Raw genomic sequence first — 16,882 nt, forward strand, 5'->3', positions numbered from 1 at the left:
TTAGAAACGAATTCACACAGAGAAAGAAGAACATCATGTGCCATAGGCAGCAGGGCATAGGTCGTTATTCCCTAACTGATAAATCAGTGTTACTCCAGAATATGTGGGATAGAATTCAGTGTGGGACACATTCTCATGGGGTAAATGACCTGGATTTCGACATGATGATTAATGCTTATTTATTTGTAAGCTGATTAAATAAAACTGTGGTCAGTGTATTCCAATAGTGGTGTAATTTAGTAATGAGAATCAGGTGAGGTAAAGACACGCCAAAGTTACAGTAAAAATTGTAAATACACCCAAATTAGAGGATCTCTCATTGGTTGGACACTGAGGGAGACAATTCATTTCCCTAACAGGATAGTTAGTTTTGGAACATGGCCAAGGCTTGGCCATTTTTATAACAAACCCAAGATGATTAATGCTTTGTTGTTAGCAGCCCACTATGCAGTCATCAGAAGATGGAAATTATCTGTTCACCAACAGAAGAAAGGAGAAACAGAAGAAAAACTTGGACACAAGCTTGATGCTGTTGCTAAGATGAAAAAATGGATATTTGACCTTAAGGATAAAAATCAGTTACTCTACAATGTGTGGGCCAGGATTATAATTTTTAACAATGCTGAGGACATTTAAAGTGAACTGTGAAGCAGAACAGACTGCAAGCACTTCAGGGCAATGACTGTTCTACCTCTATTTGTACAGCATCAAGCACAATGAGACCTGATCCTGATCAGGGCCTCTTGGAACTACTCCAATCAGGCTAGGATTTTCAAAGGAGCCAAAGGGAACTGAACATCCAAGTCCCAATGAATTTTAATGGAACCTGGGTGCCTAATTCTCCTAGGCTGTTTTGAAAATCCCAGCAGAAATAGATTTAGAAAATGCCTTTTATTGCTCCATTGGTGTGCATAAAAATGGCCTTAAACTTTTTATTTTTTATTAAGTTGGGGGAAGCAGCGGTTACATTTTTTCCTGCATATTTTTTTGCATGATTTGAAATATATCAAGTCCTCAGAACCCTCACCCTGCTGGAGAGATCTCCAGAGTGTCTGGGTGATGGGCATGAGGCTGAAACCTGAAATGCAGCTAGCCTCCCCACAACTGGGGACAGAAGGGATACTGATTCTGAGATCATGTCATGATAAAAATGAAGTTTTAAGGTAAAATTAAAATTACAATACTTTAATACCTATATATTTATTTCTATGATCTATTTAAAATAGTGTCTTTAGACAGGACTGATAGCTACTTAGTTTTTCTAAGCAACCAATTCACCTACTAAAAAATAGAAAAGTTCATGAATACAAAAGTTTATGTAAACAAGCAACAACTCTTAAGGCTTTTCTATTTTATCCTGTGGACCTATGCAGCTCCCACTGAGGTTATTATTAATTATTATTATTATTATTATTTTTATAGGAGCACCTTTGGGCTAGGTGTCACACTTTCAGGATAACTGCCCCTGTACTCCCCTCACCTCCATGTCCTCCACCCCTGCCCAACCCCGCCCCCAGAGTGCCCAGTCAGGTCTCAGGCCTCCAGCCATGATCTGTCTTTGGGAAGGGACCCGTGTCCCACTCCCTTCTGACCAGGGTTTAAGGTTGTACAGCTCCCTGCCATACAGTGTGATATCCCCAGCATGCCAGTCTGCCTAATGGCCAGTGCCCGTGCTTTGCTTTCTTGACTCGGAGAATGACCAGCATATGCAGCAGTTATATGCTACTACACAGCTCCTTCCCAGCAGAATATATTTATTTATTTATTCTTAGGGCAAAGCATCACAGAGAAAACACATAAAAAACCAATAAAACCAAAGGCTTACTAAGCATACCTGAATTCACCCATTTTCCACATGGGGAGCATGGTAAACCAGAACCCCTTCCTATCCTTCAAAAATCCTGTCTGTTTGCTCGCTCAGAAAGAAGGTCCTCAGTCTGTTTAAACTCATCCTTTAAATACCCCACATTTTCTCTTTATTGCTTTCTTGGTGACAAACCCAGCCTGAATCAGCATATGCAAATCCCAGGAGCTAGTGCTTCTCCAAAGTTGTTTACGGTCCCGGGGTAGTCTCCCCCTACTGTTTTTAGTTACTAGAGGAGCTGTGGTAATCCATCCCAAGGAGCAGGACACAAACCTACATACAGCTTTAATAAATTTAATACAGTGGTTCTCAAAGATACTGCATAGGATTGCAATATCTGAAAAAGCACATAATGAGACAGTCCCTGCACCAAAGTCTTTACAGTCTAAAAATACAAACCAAAGTGTGCAAAAGGAAATAGAGGAAAGGAAGGGGAAACAATTTGGCCAAGGCCACACAACAGGTTAGTGGTAGAATCCAGGAATCCTGATGCCCAGTTCAGTGCCTTATCCATTAACCCATTCTATCTCATTAACAGGAAAACTGTCATTGACTTCACTGGGAGCTGCATCAGGCCATAAGTTATTAAGCATATTTTAGAAATATTTTACAGTCCTAGGTCAAACATGAAGCTTTATTCTTAGAGTTTGAGAATGCTCTACAATACCCAAATCAGCATATTATACAAGATTAATATCAGGTATTGTACATGTGTTAGACTCTAAAACCTTGGTTCAGATTAGTCATTTTGACTGTGATAACTTACATAACTAATAAATGGAATCAACGTGCTTCATGTTGACTTTGAAAAATAACATCTGCAGTGAAAGAAAGCCAACAACTATTCTATCCTCAAGTCCCCACAGTTAACGTGACCTTTAGAGATGCTTTTAACAAAGCGTGGGAAGTCTTTTAAAGTGTCCTTTTAAAAACAGGCTTTTGAATCATACTATCCCATTACAATTAGGGATAAATAAATTTGTAGAGTCTGAGATTTTGCAAATCTTGAAAACTTGTTTTTTTGTTTTCACAACAATTTGGAGTTTGTGAAAAACTTTTTCACCTATATTTTAACCTGTTTTTTCAAGGAACATTTGGATAAAAATGTGCTTTTCTAGTTGAAGAGTAAAATTTGCTCAATATTAGGGACAGAAAAGTGCTCTAAAAGCTAGGCTGGCACAAGTGACTGGCTGGTATATACAGTGTCAGTGGGATTTTCAGAGGCACTTGGCTTTGGTCTAACACCGCTCTTATTGAAGTTGATGGTAAAACTCTCATGGGACTTCAATAGGAGCAGAGTTAGGCCAACACATGGCACTTTTGAAAATCCTAGCCTTCATTTTCATTAGAATTTCCCTCTTTCCCCCTCTCTCCATTGATTTAATTTCCATTCACTCTGCCTGCTTTCTGTTCCATTTTTACATCTTTTTCCCACTCTTGATTTTTCCTTTTCCCCTTAATGCGACTTCTCTGATAGTCTCTCCTAGGCAGAACGTAAATGCCACTACATCTGAGCTGAACTTTCAAACTAGTAATGATCTAATGCATTCAAACATAAGCATAGTAAAATTGCCCATTGCTAGTTCAATGAATGAACAGATCTTGTGTTTCCTAGACTTTCCAGCATTTATTTCCCTATGGATCCTGCAGGATTTATGATTGTAAACCAGATTATGGTATTGTGTTAACTTGGTAAGTTCTCTGTGTATTATGGACCCAAAATGCACTTATACACAGAAGGGCTCCATTGTGCAGATGCTGCACCAATACAGAGGATGGCCCAGTCTGTGCCCAAACAATTTATAATCTACAATAGAACCTCAAAGATATGAACACCAGTTACGTACTTCCTGATCAAATGGACACCCTCTGGAACTGGAAGTAATCAGGCAGCAGCAGACACACACACACACTAAATACTTTACTGCCTCAGGGCTTTAGCCATGGGGCTCAGGGTTTTAGCCAGGGTGGGGTTAGGTCGGCAGCTGCAGAGTGAGGGGGGTCAGGGCTCTGGGCAGGGGATGGGGTCAGGGCTTCAGACCCTCGGGAGCACTTGGGTTTCAAGAACCCGTGGCTCCGTTCTTGGCTTCAGCCCCATGTGGGGCGACAGGGCTCGGGGCTTTAGCGAAGAGGGGAGTGCCGGTTTCAGCCCCAGTCCTCACCCTGTAGCTAAAGCCCTGAGACCTGGCACCCCCCCACCCAGCTGAAACTGGGAGCAGAGCTGTGGAGAGCCCCAAGCCACAGAGCCCCCCACAAGGCAGAAGCCGGGAAAGGAGCCGCAGGCCTGAAGCCCTGAGCCCCAGCGATCCCCCCAGATCTAAAGCCCTGAGCTCGGGTGCTCTCAGGCTTTTTTGCCTCTGTCTTCACGTACAAGGTCAGCTCCCAGACTGCTGCACTGGCAGCACAGCATGGGGAGGAGGTGACCAGCCCCCTGTGGAGAAAGAAGTGGTTCAGGACTATTTAGAAAAGCTGGACGAGCACAAGTCCATGGGGCCGGATGCGCTGCATCCGAGAATGCTAAAGGAGGTGGCGGATGTGATTCCAGAGCCATTGGCCATTATCTTTGAAAACTCATGGCGATCGGGGGAAGTCCCGGACGACTGGAAAAAGGCTAATATAGTGCCCATCTTTAAAAAAGGGAAGGAGGATGATCCTGGGAACTACAGGCCAGTCAGCCTCACCTCAGTCCCTGGAAAAATCATGGAGCAGGTCCCCAAGGAATCAATTCTGAAGCACTTAGAGGAGAGGAAAGTGATCAGGAACAGTCAGCATGGATTCACCAAGGGCAAGTCATGCCTGACTAATCTAATTGCCTTCTATGATGAGATAACTGGCTCTGTGGATGAGGGGAAAGCAGTGGACGTGTTGTTCCTTGACTTTAGCAAAGCTTTTGACACGGTCTCCCACAGTATTCTTGCCAGCAAGTTAAAGAAGTATGGGCTGGATGAATGGACTATACGGTGGACAGAAAGTTGGCTAGATTGTTGGGCTCAACGGGTAGTGATCAATGGCGCCATGTCTAGTTAGCAGCCGGTATCAAGTGGAGTGCCCCAAAGGTCGGTCCTCGGGCCGGTTTTGTTCAATATCTTCATAAATGATCTGGAGGATGGTGTGGATTTCACCCTCAGCAAGTTTGCAGATGACACTAAACTGGGAGGAGAGGTAGATACGCTGGAGGGTAGGGATAGGATACAGAGGGACCTAGACAAATTAGAGGATTGGGCCAAAAGAAATCTGATGAGGTTCAACAAGGACAAGGGCAGAGTCCTGCACTTAGGATGGAAGAATCCCATGCACCGCTACAGACTAGGGACCGAATGGCTTGGCAGCAGTCCTGCAGAAAAGGACCTAGGGGTTACAGTGAATGAGAAGCTGGATATGAGTCACCAGTGTGTCCTTGTTGCCAAGAAGGCCAATGGCATTTTGGGATGTATAAGTAGGGGCATTGTCAGCAGATCGAGGGACGTGATCGTTCCCCTCTATTCGACATTGGTGAGGCCTCATCTGGAGTACTGTGTCCAGTTTTGGGCCCCACACTACAAGAAGGATGTGGAAAAATTGGAAGGAGTCCAGTGGAGGGCAACAAAAATGATTAGGGGATGGGAACACATGACTTATGAGGAGAGGCTGAGGGAACTGGGATTGTTTAGTCTGCGGAAGAGAAGAATGAGGGGGGATTTGATAGCTGCTTTCAACTACCTGAAAGGGGGTTCCAAAGAGGATGGATCTAGACTGTTCTCAGTGGTAGCAGATGACAGAACGAGGAGTAATGGTCTCAAGTTGCAGTGGGGGAGGTTTAGGTTGGATATTAGGAAAAACTTTTTCACTAGGAGGGTGGTGAAACACTGGAATGCGTTACCTAGGGAGGTGGTGAAATCTCTTTCCTTAGAAGTTTTTAAGGTCAGGCTTGACAAAGCCCTGTCTGGGATGATTTAGTTGGGGATTGGTCCTTCTCTGAGCAGGGGGTTGGACTAGATGACCCCCTTCCAACCCTGATATTCTATGGTTCTATGATTCTATAAGCCCTAAGCCACCCCTGCCCAGAGCCCTGTCCCCCGCAAACCCTGCAGCTGCAGCCCCAGCCCCAACCCCTCCGCCCCGGTGGCCGAAGTCTGTAACGTCTTGTTCAGAGTTACAGACATTTCAGAGTTATGGATAACCTCCATTTCCAAGGTGTTCATAACTCTGAGGTTCTACTGTAATCGAAAACAAGAAGCAACAAGTGACTGTAACAAACAATGGGCGGGAAGTGGGAGGGAGAACAAATGTAACAGTAGCAAGACTCGCCATTAACCTCATTCTGATTAATGGACATAATTTTAAATCAAGTATTAGAGCTATATATCAAGACCGCAAAGTCCCTGTAATATAATAAACCAGAAGAACATATAAAGCCTTACCGCTGAGTGCCTGGTAAAGGCTGAATATAAGCAGCAGCCTGCTGTTGAATGTACCCACTTGGCTGTTGGTGCAGCTGTCTTAGTCTTTCCATTAGAGCTGGATTGGAATGAGTTGCTGGATACGTTCTGGGGTTGTAGCTGGGTGAAAGCACTACACCACCAGCCTGCTGTTGTTGCAAAGGCATCTGAGTACTGTACATTGTGTATCCCTGAGGCACAGTCTGCATGGAAAACAGCCCATGGTACAATTTAACAAAGGCCACATGTTCGTATCCTTAAGCCATTAAAGAAAAAAACGTAACCTTTATTAAAAAGCAAAATCTGGACAATGGAGCCCTCAGTAAAACACTCAACTGTGTAATTATACCAAACAGCAATTACCCTTATATTTTAATAGTGTATTTCTCTTTTTCTAATAGGCTCCCTCAGCTGCAGCGTGAACACATTCATTTCTGTTTTTAATTTACATCTTGCCTAGTTATTCGGTGCTTAATCAGGAGTGGCGTCTGGGGTCTTCAGCACCAACACTTCTTTTCGGTATCAGTAGCATCATGATGACACAATGAGGGGAGCAAAGTCAGTGATCCCAACCTCACTCTAACCAGGCTGGATTTTAGACTCAGTACTGTGGTACACACGGACTTTACAGGCAGATCACTGGGAAAAGATTAGAAGCCTGCCAAAAAGATTTGTTTGACTAAACTATGCAGGAACTAGAGAACTGTCAATAACTTTTCATTAAGGGTGAAATTCTAAGGCTCACTACTTAAGTCCCAATTAAGCCTTTAATGCAGGTCTTAAATGGGATGTAGGGCACTGCTTGGACCCTCTGCACTGAGGTGAGTTTCATGTGTATACCTTAAAGCCTGTAGCAAATGTTCCATAGGAGTAGCTCAGTACCTGTGCCTGCTGTAACCCTGGATACTGTGGAAGCTGGGAAGAAGGACGTACTTGCTGAGCGAAAATAGCAGACTGATCTATTGGCTGGCCCTGAAAGACAAAGTACAAATCAAATAAAATCTGCTTATTCTAAATACAAGTCTTTCTGTTTCTGTCCACGGATCCAAACAGCTCATGCAGTTTAGTCTTGAACAGAATTAACTAACCAGTTTCCAACCCTTTTTCTTCAAGAAAATTCTGTTTTCTGACACTGAGCTGACTACTGAGCGATATGTGCCTCTGCATCGGTCTGAGGGAGGTGTCGGGAGAGGAGGTAAAAAGGTTATCTTTTGTTCAGCTCAGAAACACTACTGTAAGCACAGCAATGCAGTGAAAAAACCAACGATCATCAAGACAGTAGAGAGGCTATAACTTAAAAATAAGGTCTGGAATACAACTGGCCCTTCTGGATTAAAAAAGTAATAAATTCTTGAGGGCAGTGCACTGAATTATGCAGGAGACTTATCAATACACTGAAAATCACTTGCTTTAATATACAAAGAATAACTTTCTGAAGCCATTATGATCAATTATTGTAAGAACGACCCCTCATAACAGAAAGCGCAAACAATGAAAATAAAGGACTATGACTATCATAAGGTGCTCAGATACTACAGTGAAATATAAATACCTATTGAATAGGCAGACAGACAATGCAACCATTTCCAGTATAGCCTAAAAACACATGCAGCGCTTTTGCTCATAAAGACCCCCATTTGTTGACTTTAAATGGTCTCCTATATGTGGATATATGAATTGTGACACAGCCAGAGTCCATACAAACGAAATGCACCCAAGCAAGTGAGGTCAGTGGTGCAATAGCAGAGTTCGTTACAATTTAATTTTCAAAAGCCAACACGTTAGTGGTGATGTCCCTGACGAATAACAAAACACTAAAAAATTTAAATTGCCACTCGTCTACAGGTTTTGAAAGGAAGAATGATGAAGAAAATATTAGTGTTGGGCACAAATTCGAGATCAAGCGGGTCACCAATTTGCAAGTGAAAAACTGAGAGAGGTATAATGAAACTTATATTTTTTCTGTGATTCTGAAGCCTCTAACAGATTAATTGGACAATTGTCCTAGTCACTACAGCCCAGATTTTTAGAGTATTTAGGCGTTGTTGTGCTCAGCATTGCAACCCCTAATTGATTATGGAGTCTAAGTCTCATTTAAAAATGGGATTTAGGACCTTAGGAGCCTAATTCTATTGACAGTAGATGAAATTTAAGTTCCTCAGTGCCTAAATCACCTTTGAAAAATACCAAAAATCTGGGCCTAAGGATTCAAGCCACCAAACATTTGTAGACATATGTCAAATTACAGGAGCTTTAAGGTTCAGAGCTTTTCATTCAGACTTTGCATTGAGCTTCACTTTCCCCAACAATAAAACAACCAAGAAACAAAACCCAAAAGCCCCAAAAGAAAAACAAAACATCAGATGTATTATCACCACATTCAAGCAAAACACTGGCACTATCATTCAAAGCCACCTGGACAATAACACACTGCCAATAGCAATGTTACCATGAGTACCATCAGTGAGACAAAGAGTAATGCCACTTGGAGATACTGCCTCAAGAGCAACAGGAATTTTTCTTTATCACTCACTCTCATCCTGTTAATAGTCACATTGTTGGAAGCTATACCAACTATTGAAATGTGATAGTAAATATATACAAAAATAAGTAAATAACAGGCCTACATTTAACTATTATTTGGACACTGCCACAAAGGCATCCGGAAAATAGACCTGGGGCATTAAGAGATCAGCAGCCCCCTGGAGTCCCCAAATTCACCACTGTCATAAAGTTATTATATGTTTTGTACAAAGTATGCCTTGTGAGGTATCAGTTTAAAAGTGTTGATCTGCTGAACATTAATATCCTGTTGGATTGTGTGTGCTATCATTATACATAAAGTTAGGAAGTTTTGCTATGTGTGTGTTACTGAAATATGTTGAGAGATTGGGAACATTCACAACCAGTCTTTCAGGTGCAACAACGGAGTAGCCAGATGTGCTGATGTCCCATTAAAGGGAATCCATTCTCCCAACAGCCATCCCAGAAGACTTCTCAGAGAGAGCATGTAGACAATGGACACTGCTTGACAAAAGGGGGCAGACCCCCACGTCACAAGCATGGATCTTTCCAGCAAGCTGGAATAAACTATAAAAGAAGTGACATTATCACTTGACCTCTCTCATTCCCCCCTCCCCCTCAACACCTGGAAGAAACATCTGGAGGACAAAGACTTAGAACTGGAAAGGGTGGTTTTACCAGCTGTCAGGGTGAGGCATTTTTTGATTCAAATCCTGTCTAGTTTGTAGAACAGACTACGAATGTATTTTTGTTTCTTAAGTAATCAACTTTGATCTCTATGCTTGTTACTTATAATCACTTAAAATCTATCTTTCTGTAGTTAATAAATCTGTTTTATATTTTACCTAAAAGAGTGTGCTTTGGTTGAAGTGCTGGGAAAATCTCAGCTCAGTTTACAAATGCTAGTGTGTGTCCTCTCCACATCAAGGGAGAGGGTAATCAACTTACGTTGGTCAGGCTTCTGACCAGGGAAAGATGGTACAGTTCTGGGGTACAAGGCTGGGGAGCGGCGGGGGCATTGGCTGGGGACTCTCTATTGTTGGTTCATGAGCGACTGGCAAAGCATTCATGTAACTCAGTTGGGTGTGTCCCTGCCTGTGTATGTCTGTGTAAGTGCAGCACCTGCCAGAGGTTTGTGGCTTAACAACAGTATCACAGTGTGAGAGGGATACACCAAATTGGTGGTACAGAGGGCTCAGCGGTCCAGGGAAAGCCAGACAAAGCCCAACCCCCTGAAAACCTGGGGTTAGTTGTACTGTACTCTGGGAAAAGAGCAGCAGAAAAGACTCAAGGCCTGAACCAGATGCCCACATTCTTTTCTAGGGGTTCAGTGGAATGTGTCAGCCCTTTGTCATCATTGCTTCTGGTTCTTCTACTGATAAATATGTCCAACTGGCAATGAAGTCAATGGAGAATGGAAATTTGTCCACTCATTTAATAATGGCCCCATTCAACTCCCACTGAAATCAATGGAAACACTTCCATAAACTTCAGTAGGAGTTGAATTGAGCCCTAATTCATGAAGAAAATGCTGACTAGACGTATGATTTCACAGACAGAACCAAGTTGTAGGCAGGAACCCCCAAATTTAATTACTCTTGTTCATAAAATTCATACACAGACTTTTCTCAACAATTAAAAGGTACAACCTGAAGCCCAGCAGGCTATGTTTTATGAGTTACAAAGCAGAGCATATTTTTATTTATGACCACAGTCTAAGGGGTACCACTTGAGCAATAAGGCATTAGGTCAGACAAGAGCTATCAGTACAGGCAAAAGTGAACTTTAAAACAAAAAGCTATTAGCTAGGCAGGATACAAATCAACTTTATCCAGAGCAGCAGGCAACCACAGAGAAAATTCCAATGGTGTGAGCAAGTATTCTGTGATTTTTTTTTTTTTAATAAATTCTAAAGGCTTATCAGAACAGGCATTACTTAGTCAGGAGTAAACTAGCATGCAAGTGAATTGGTGAGAAATGGAATCGTGCATGCATGTAACAAAAATGAGCACTTCTGAGAGCCGATGCAAGCTTACAATAGTAACAATGTTATCTTATGATCTGATCATGTATAAAATAAAATGCAGCAAAGCTCACTGCAACTGGAACTGAACTGAATACACTGTCTGGTAAGTTGTGTGGTCATAAGTTACCTTTTATAGTAAGGCAATAGAATTGACATAGACCATTTAAGCAGCCTGAGCTACCTCAGCCAGGTTGGCAACAAAATCTGTGTTTGGAAACAGAGAGCAAAACACTAACACTTATTTGGGGGGAGGGACAGCTCAGTAGTTTGAGCTTTGGCCTGCTAAACCCAGGGTTGTCAGTTCAATCCTTGAGGGGGCCATTTAGGGATATGGGGCAAAAATTGGGGATTGGTCCTGCTTTGAGCAGGGGGTTGGACAAGATGACCTCCTGAGGTCCCTTCCAACCCTGATATTCTATGATTCAGACTATAAATATCATGGTTTGATACATTTGTATAAAATGAAAGACTCCACTGTATGCCCACAATAAATCTAGACTTGTTTTATGAACTGCACAGATGCCAAACTATATCCCTTTGCTGCCAAGTCTCCAGTAAATAAAAATATTTATTGGAAATATATAAAATATTAAAATCACAGCATCCAGCAGATATTTTTACAAAGATTGATTTAGTTTGTCTCTCTCTATCAATTAATGCTTTACCAACATAAACAGTGCTCCCCAGGACTGGAAGTAAGGCATACAACCAAGTTTGAAACTTAACTTTCCCAATCAATAATGCCTTGCAAGCCATCAACACAGCTTTTAGAATGGGAACCTCACCAAGCCACAGCAATAGATTAATTTTTAATCAAGTAATTTTATTCATTTTTTTTTAATTTGGATGAAATTTCTGGCCCCATTGAAATCAATGGCACAACTCTTATTGACTTCAACAGGGTCAAGATTTTACCCCTTGTCTGCTGACAAAATGTCAAGTCACAAGCCATTTAGGTCCGATTTTCAAAGGTGCTCAGCACTCAAAAGGTCCCCACTGTGACATTTGTAAGCAGATTTTTAAAAGATCTCAGCTTTAATAGACCACCTAGTATGCTGAGATTTTTTTTAAAAACTTGGCCATTTATCTTGGTACCTAAATGGGAGCTATGCTCCATTAAAACTTGACCCTTGGATAACAGACATCCCAGAGACACAATATCCTTTCATAAAAGGTTAGCTAGAAAATGTATATGATTTTCTCCAATTTCTGATAAAAACTCAGTACTAATACAAAAATGTAAAATATGCTACACACTATATTTATCATGAAACATCATTTATCTTCTGACTTCTGAAATGGGGATAAGGGTTTATGTTTCAATATTTAGCACTCATATGTCAACATGCTGTACTGATAGTTCTTTTACTTGATGCAAAATCTAAAATACATTTATTATAAAACTTGCTTTCCGAGGTGGCTCAGTAATATGACAGCAGTGCAGTGCACAGTCCATGCATGCACGAGATCCAAGATCACAAGCATTTGGGGGAGGAAGGGGGGCTCCAAGTACAGAGGGGCAAGGAAGAACTCTGCTTCCATTGATGAAATGGCAGAACTACTATCCACTTAAGTGGGAGCAGGAACAGGCCTATGCCCATAATCTGAATGGAATTAATTGCTTCTCTGGAATTTTTGATGGCATGAAATAGGGTGCTGAGAAGCATGTTGCCCACACTACTTTTACAGCTCATCTGTCAGTCAGTCCATGGAGCAGTACTGGGAACACTACTGCAGAATCCCGTAAGTCTCATTTTACTAAATGATTAAAAGCTGGCATAATAGAAGCTCAAAGCAGGGAGGTGTTGGAAGGTAAAAACTGGAGCAAAACCAGCAATCAGCATGAAGATATGGGCAGATTGTGAAGATATGGGTCATGCTTAGATGTGCGTGGCATCAGAAACATCTCTCCTTTAATCTTGTAGAACAAAAAATATGAAATATTTAAAACAGGAAAATAATAGGAAATGTGTCTAAAGGAACACTCCATGTGTGCATGTGTATATGTAATCTACACATAGGGTGACCACATGTCCCGATAAAATTGGGATTGTCCTGAGATTGAACTCTCTGTCCCGCGTCTGGACTGATGTATGATCGGGACACCATTTGTCCCGATATTGTAGGGTTGTCAGGCCCCCAGCTGACGTGGGGTTGGCAGGTTCCCTACCTGACTGGCTCCGCACAGCTCCCCGGAAGTGGCGATATCTCCCTTTGGGTCCTGGGGGGGGGGGGGGGGGGGCTCTACATGCTGCCCCCGCCATGAGCGCTGGCTCTGCAGTTCCCATTGGCTGGGAACCGCGGCCAATGGGAGCTGTGGAGGTGGCGCCTGCCCACGAGGCAGCACACAGGGTCACCTACCTGCACCTCCACCTATGACCCAGAGGGAAATGTTGCCACTTCTGGGGAGCCACCTGAGGTAAGCGCCACCCAGAGCCCACACCCCCTCCAGCACCGCAAGCCCCTGCCACCAAACTCCCTCCCGGAGTCAGCACCCTGAACCCCCCTCCCCCACCCCAACTCACTGCCCCAGCCCTGAGACTTCCCCCATTGCAGCCAGGGCTGGAGCCCAGGCTGTGCACCCCAGACCCGCAGCATGCAGTTGGTGCCAGGTCCGTGCGCCCCCGACACATGGTTTCTGCAGGGGCTGGAGCCGGGGCCGGGGCCATGTGCCCCCCGACCCACAGCATGGGCTGGAGCTGGGGCTGTGCGTCCCTGCAGTTTGCAGGTGGGGCTGGAGCCAGGCCGTGTGCCACCCCCCCCCCACCTTGCAGCTTCCTAGGGCTGTGTACCTCCCTCCCCCATCGTTCCAGTGGGGGCTATGAGCCTGTGGCTGCCCCTCCACCATGTGTCCCAATATTTTACTCCTGCAATCTGGTCACCCTAGTTACACACATGCGCACACTCTATCTGAGTAACAGGGGAGCTCAAAGCATATCATTCTCATTTACAGCAAACTGTGCAGCTTGTAAGTTGAAAGAAATGCATGTTTGTGCAAAAGAAAAAAAAAGTTGAAGACAGCAGTGTGGTTACCATTATGTTGTCAAAGCCTTCTTGAAGAGCTACAGCAGTGTTACAGACATCCTGAAGGAAAAGAACAGGCAGGAAAATGGCAAACAATACAGAGAATAAATATTAGCTTTAGTTCATTAGCAAAGTGGTTCCCTTAACCCAAACACTATTATTATATATAAATTACTTCAGTTTACATGACATTTTTATAACATAGTTATTGCATTGATGAGAAAAGGCTAGTGACATCCTTTCATAAGAGTCTGAAAATAATTATCATTTTACTATACATCCACCATCAGCAGTAACACAATCCACTTACCAAATGTATTATCTTTAGAAGGATTAGTATCAGATATTTTTACACCCTTTTATTTTTAATCCTTTTGCCATTTGGAAGAACCTGATAAACAACTGAGAACATGACAGGTGAATATGATCTGAGACAAACGATTTCAAATGCACCTCATGTTTAACAGTTTTGCACAAGCTATTTAAAATAAATGAGTTTAAGAGTAAAAAGCTTCAGGGTATCACAGAAGGTCTGGGGACCTGACCACAACTCTCATTTCTTGGCAAAAGGGGAAAAAAATTGCTGGAATGGATTTTAAACTAGACACAACCAGACAACTTGCTCTGTGAAATGTGGTCATTGAGCTAGGCAGCTAAGCATTTGAAAGACAGCTATTAATCATCATCAACAGGTACTCATGTCCTCAATGGTCCATCTCCCAATGCAGCAAATTCCCAAACCCTATTGTGTGCACAGGTAAATGGAGGAATCTGGTTTGGAAATTGGGAGTAACTGCCCTGGATTAGGAAATATCTTTTATTGGGCCAACTTCTGTTTGTGAGAAAGACAAACTTTTGAGCCACACCACTGTGGCTCTTCTTCAGGTCTGGGAAAGGTACTCCAAGCCACACAGCTAAATGCAAGGTAGAACAGATTGTTAAGCATAACAACCGAACTGGGTCTAATAAAAGATATTACCTCACCCACCTTCCATAGGCGTCAACTTCTGCTGGCATTGGTGGGTGCTCGACCCCCCCCTCTGCCCCCAGCCCCACCTCTACTCCACCCCTGTGCCCCCCTTTCCAACCCCTTCCCCAAATCCCTGCCCCAGCCCCACCTTTTCCCTGCCTCCTCCCCTGAGCACGCAGCATTCCCACTCCTCCCCGACCCTCCCGGAGCTTGTTATGCCGCGAAACAGCTGTTTTGCGACAGCAAGTGCTGGGAGGAGAAGTGGAGACGCGGCGCGCTATGGGGAGGAGGCGGAGGTTAGGTGAGGGGGCGGGGAGGGGAGCTTGGTTGCCCGTGGGTGCAGAGCACCCACCAATTTTTCCCTGTGGGTGCTCTAGCGCTGGAGCACCCACGGAGTCGGCGCCTATGCCATCTTCTCTCTCTACTGGTTTAGGAAAGGCACATTGGAACATGCAAACTGACCCGTAAAAAGCGGTTTGATAAGCAGGTCCTGGAGACATTAGAGAAGAGCTGATATTTAGAGAGCAAGGGAGGCTGACAGTCTTAACAGAGAGGGGATTACCTTCAAGAGATGTAAGCTATTCAACCCTTTCCTTTTTTCTTCTGTAATTTACCTGAGAATGCCCTATCTAGATTATGGGAAGTGTAAATATAGATGTGTTAAGCAAATGGTTTCTTTTGTTTTAATTACATTTTTTCTCTATTTTTAATAAATATATAGATTACTGTTGTGTGGACAGTTCCATGCAAACATCCTCAAACAGAACCTCCAAGGAGAGAGGCTACTGTGTAGAGTTTCTGGTGTCCAATCACAACCAGCTGGTGTTGCTAGCAGGCCATAGAGGGTGAACACAAGAGGAGACGTCAACAGACCAGGGAGGAGATGAGAGCTAGAGGAGGTGCAGGTCACACCGATATAAACAATACTTCTATACACTCTACTTGCTCTTCTCCATAAATCCAATCCTCAAAAGTGTTGTGCACCTTGTCACTGAGAGATGTTGAGCATTTTCAACACACACTGAAATCAATGTGATGTGAGGGCAAGTAGTAGTTTCAGAGTATCAGATCGAAAACGGGTTACAGATACACCAGCTGTTCAACAGCAATGAGATTACTGCATTTGACGCACAACGTCATAGTAATGCACCTCACAGAAAAATATCCATCTAAGCAACTACATTTATCATCAAATTATGTTCTTTATCTGGTACTGTTTTAACTCGTGCTGAAGGAGTACAAACCTGCGGTAGGCCATATTAGAAAAGTCCTTTAACTGTTCACTTTTTAAAACAATTTTTTACAAAATATTTCCATTTAAAAACATGGTAAAATAATGTCAGTAAAAACTTTTTTCCTGAATTTACAGTATTTTAAATGTTATAATTAAAATAAGTGTACTTCCACACTGGAAGAACATGCATATTCTATATGTTCCTCAGAACAAAAATATGGAAGATGAGTAAACACTGCATCTGTGGACTGCCTTCCGCAACATGTTTTGCATTACCGTGCAGATCTAATAAAAACAAATATTTGATCTCCTATGACTAGGAGGAACAAAACCACTAAGTCATCAATAAGTGATTCATTTCTAGCCATAGCTGACACAGAAACATCACATCTTCTGGGAATAGAGAAATATGGTTAAGATGATCTTACAAACTGTCAGAATACTGATATCAGGATATCACAAAGAGTTTGTTTTGTAGCAGATAAATCTACAGGGAATTTAGATCTCAACCACAACTTCCTAGACCCACAGCTAGATTAACACGCTCAAGGGCTTCATCTACTACACTGACTGGCTGGTTATCTTCTGATCCTCTTAACACAACATACCTAACTGCACTTAGCCATGGTCTACACTGGGGGGGTGGGAGGGAGAGAAATCGATCTTAGTTACGCAACTTCAGCTACCTGAATAACGTAGCTGAAGTCGACATACTTAGATCCACTTACCGTGGTGTCTCCACTGCGGTGAGTCGACTGCTGCCGCTCCCCCGTCGACTCTGCCTGCGCCTCTTGCGGCGCTGGAGTACAGGAGTCGACGGGAG

The 16,882-nt window shown here is 43.1% G+C and overlaps 1 protein-coding gene across 1 annotated transcript in view; it reads right to left on the reverse strand.

The window, feature by feature from the left end:
• Positions 1–16,882, reverse strand: part of MED12L (mediator complex subunit 12L) — a 328,770-nt gene that overhangs the window by 16,617 nt on the left and 295,271 nt on the right. The window contains exons 39-41 of the mRNA XM_074963764.1: positions 13,865–13,915; positions 7,165–7,254; positions 6,265–6,485 (exon numbers count right to left, since the gene is read on the reverse strand). Of these exons, the coding sequence (XP_074819865.1) occupies positions 6,265–6,485; positions 7,165–7,254; positions 13,865–13,915 (362 nt within the window). The remainder of the gene's footprint in view (positions 1–6,264; positions 6,486–7,164; positions 7,255–13,864; positions 13,916–16,882) is intronic.

The sequence above is a fragment of the Natator depressus genome, chromosome 9 (genome assembly GCF_965152275.1).
Source record: "Natator depressus isolate rNatDep1 chromosome 9, rNatDep2.hap1, whole genome shotgun sequence".
Classification (NCBI taxonomy): Eukaryota; Metazoa; Chordata; order Testudines; family Cheloniidae; genus Natator; species Natator depressus.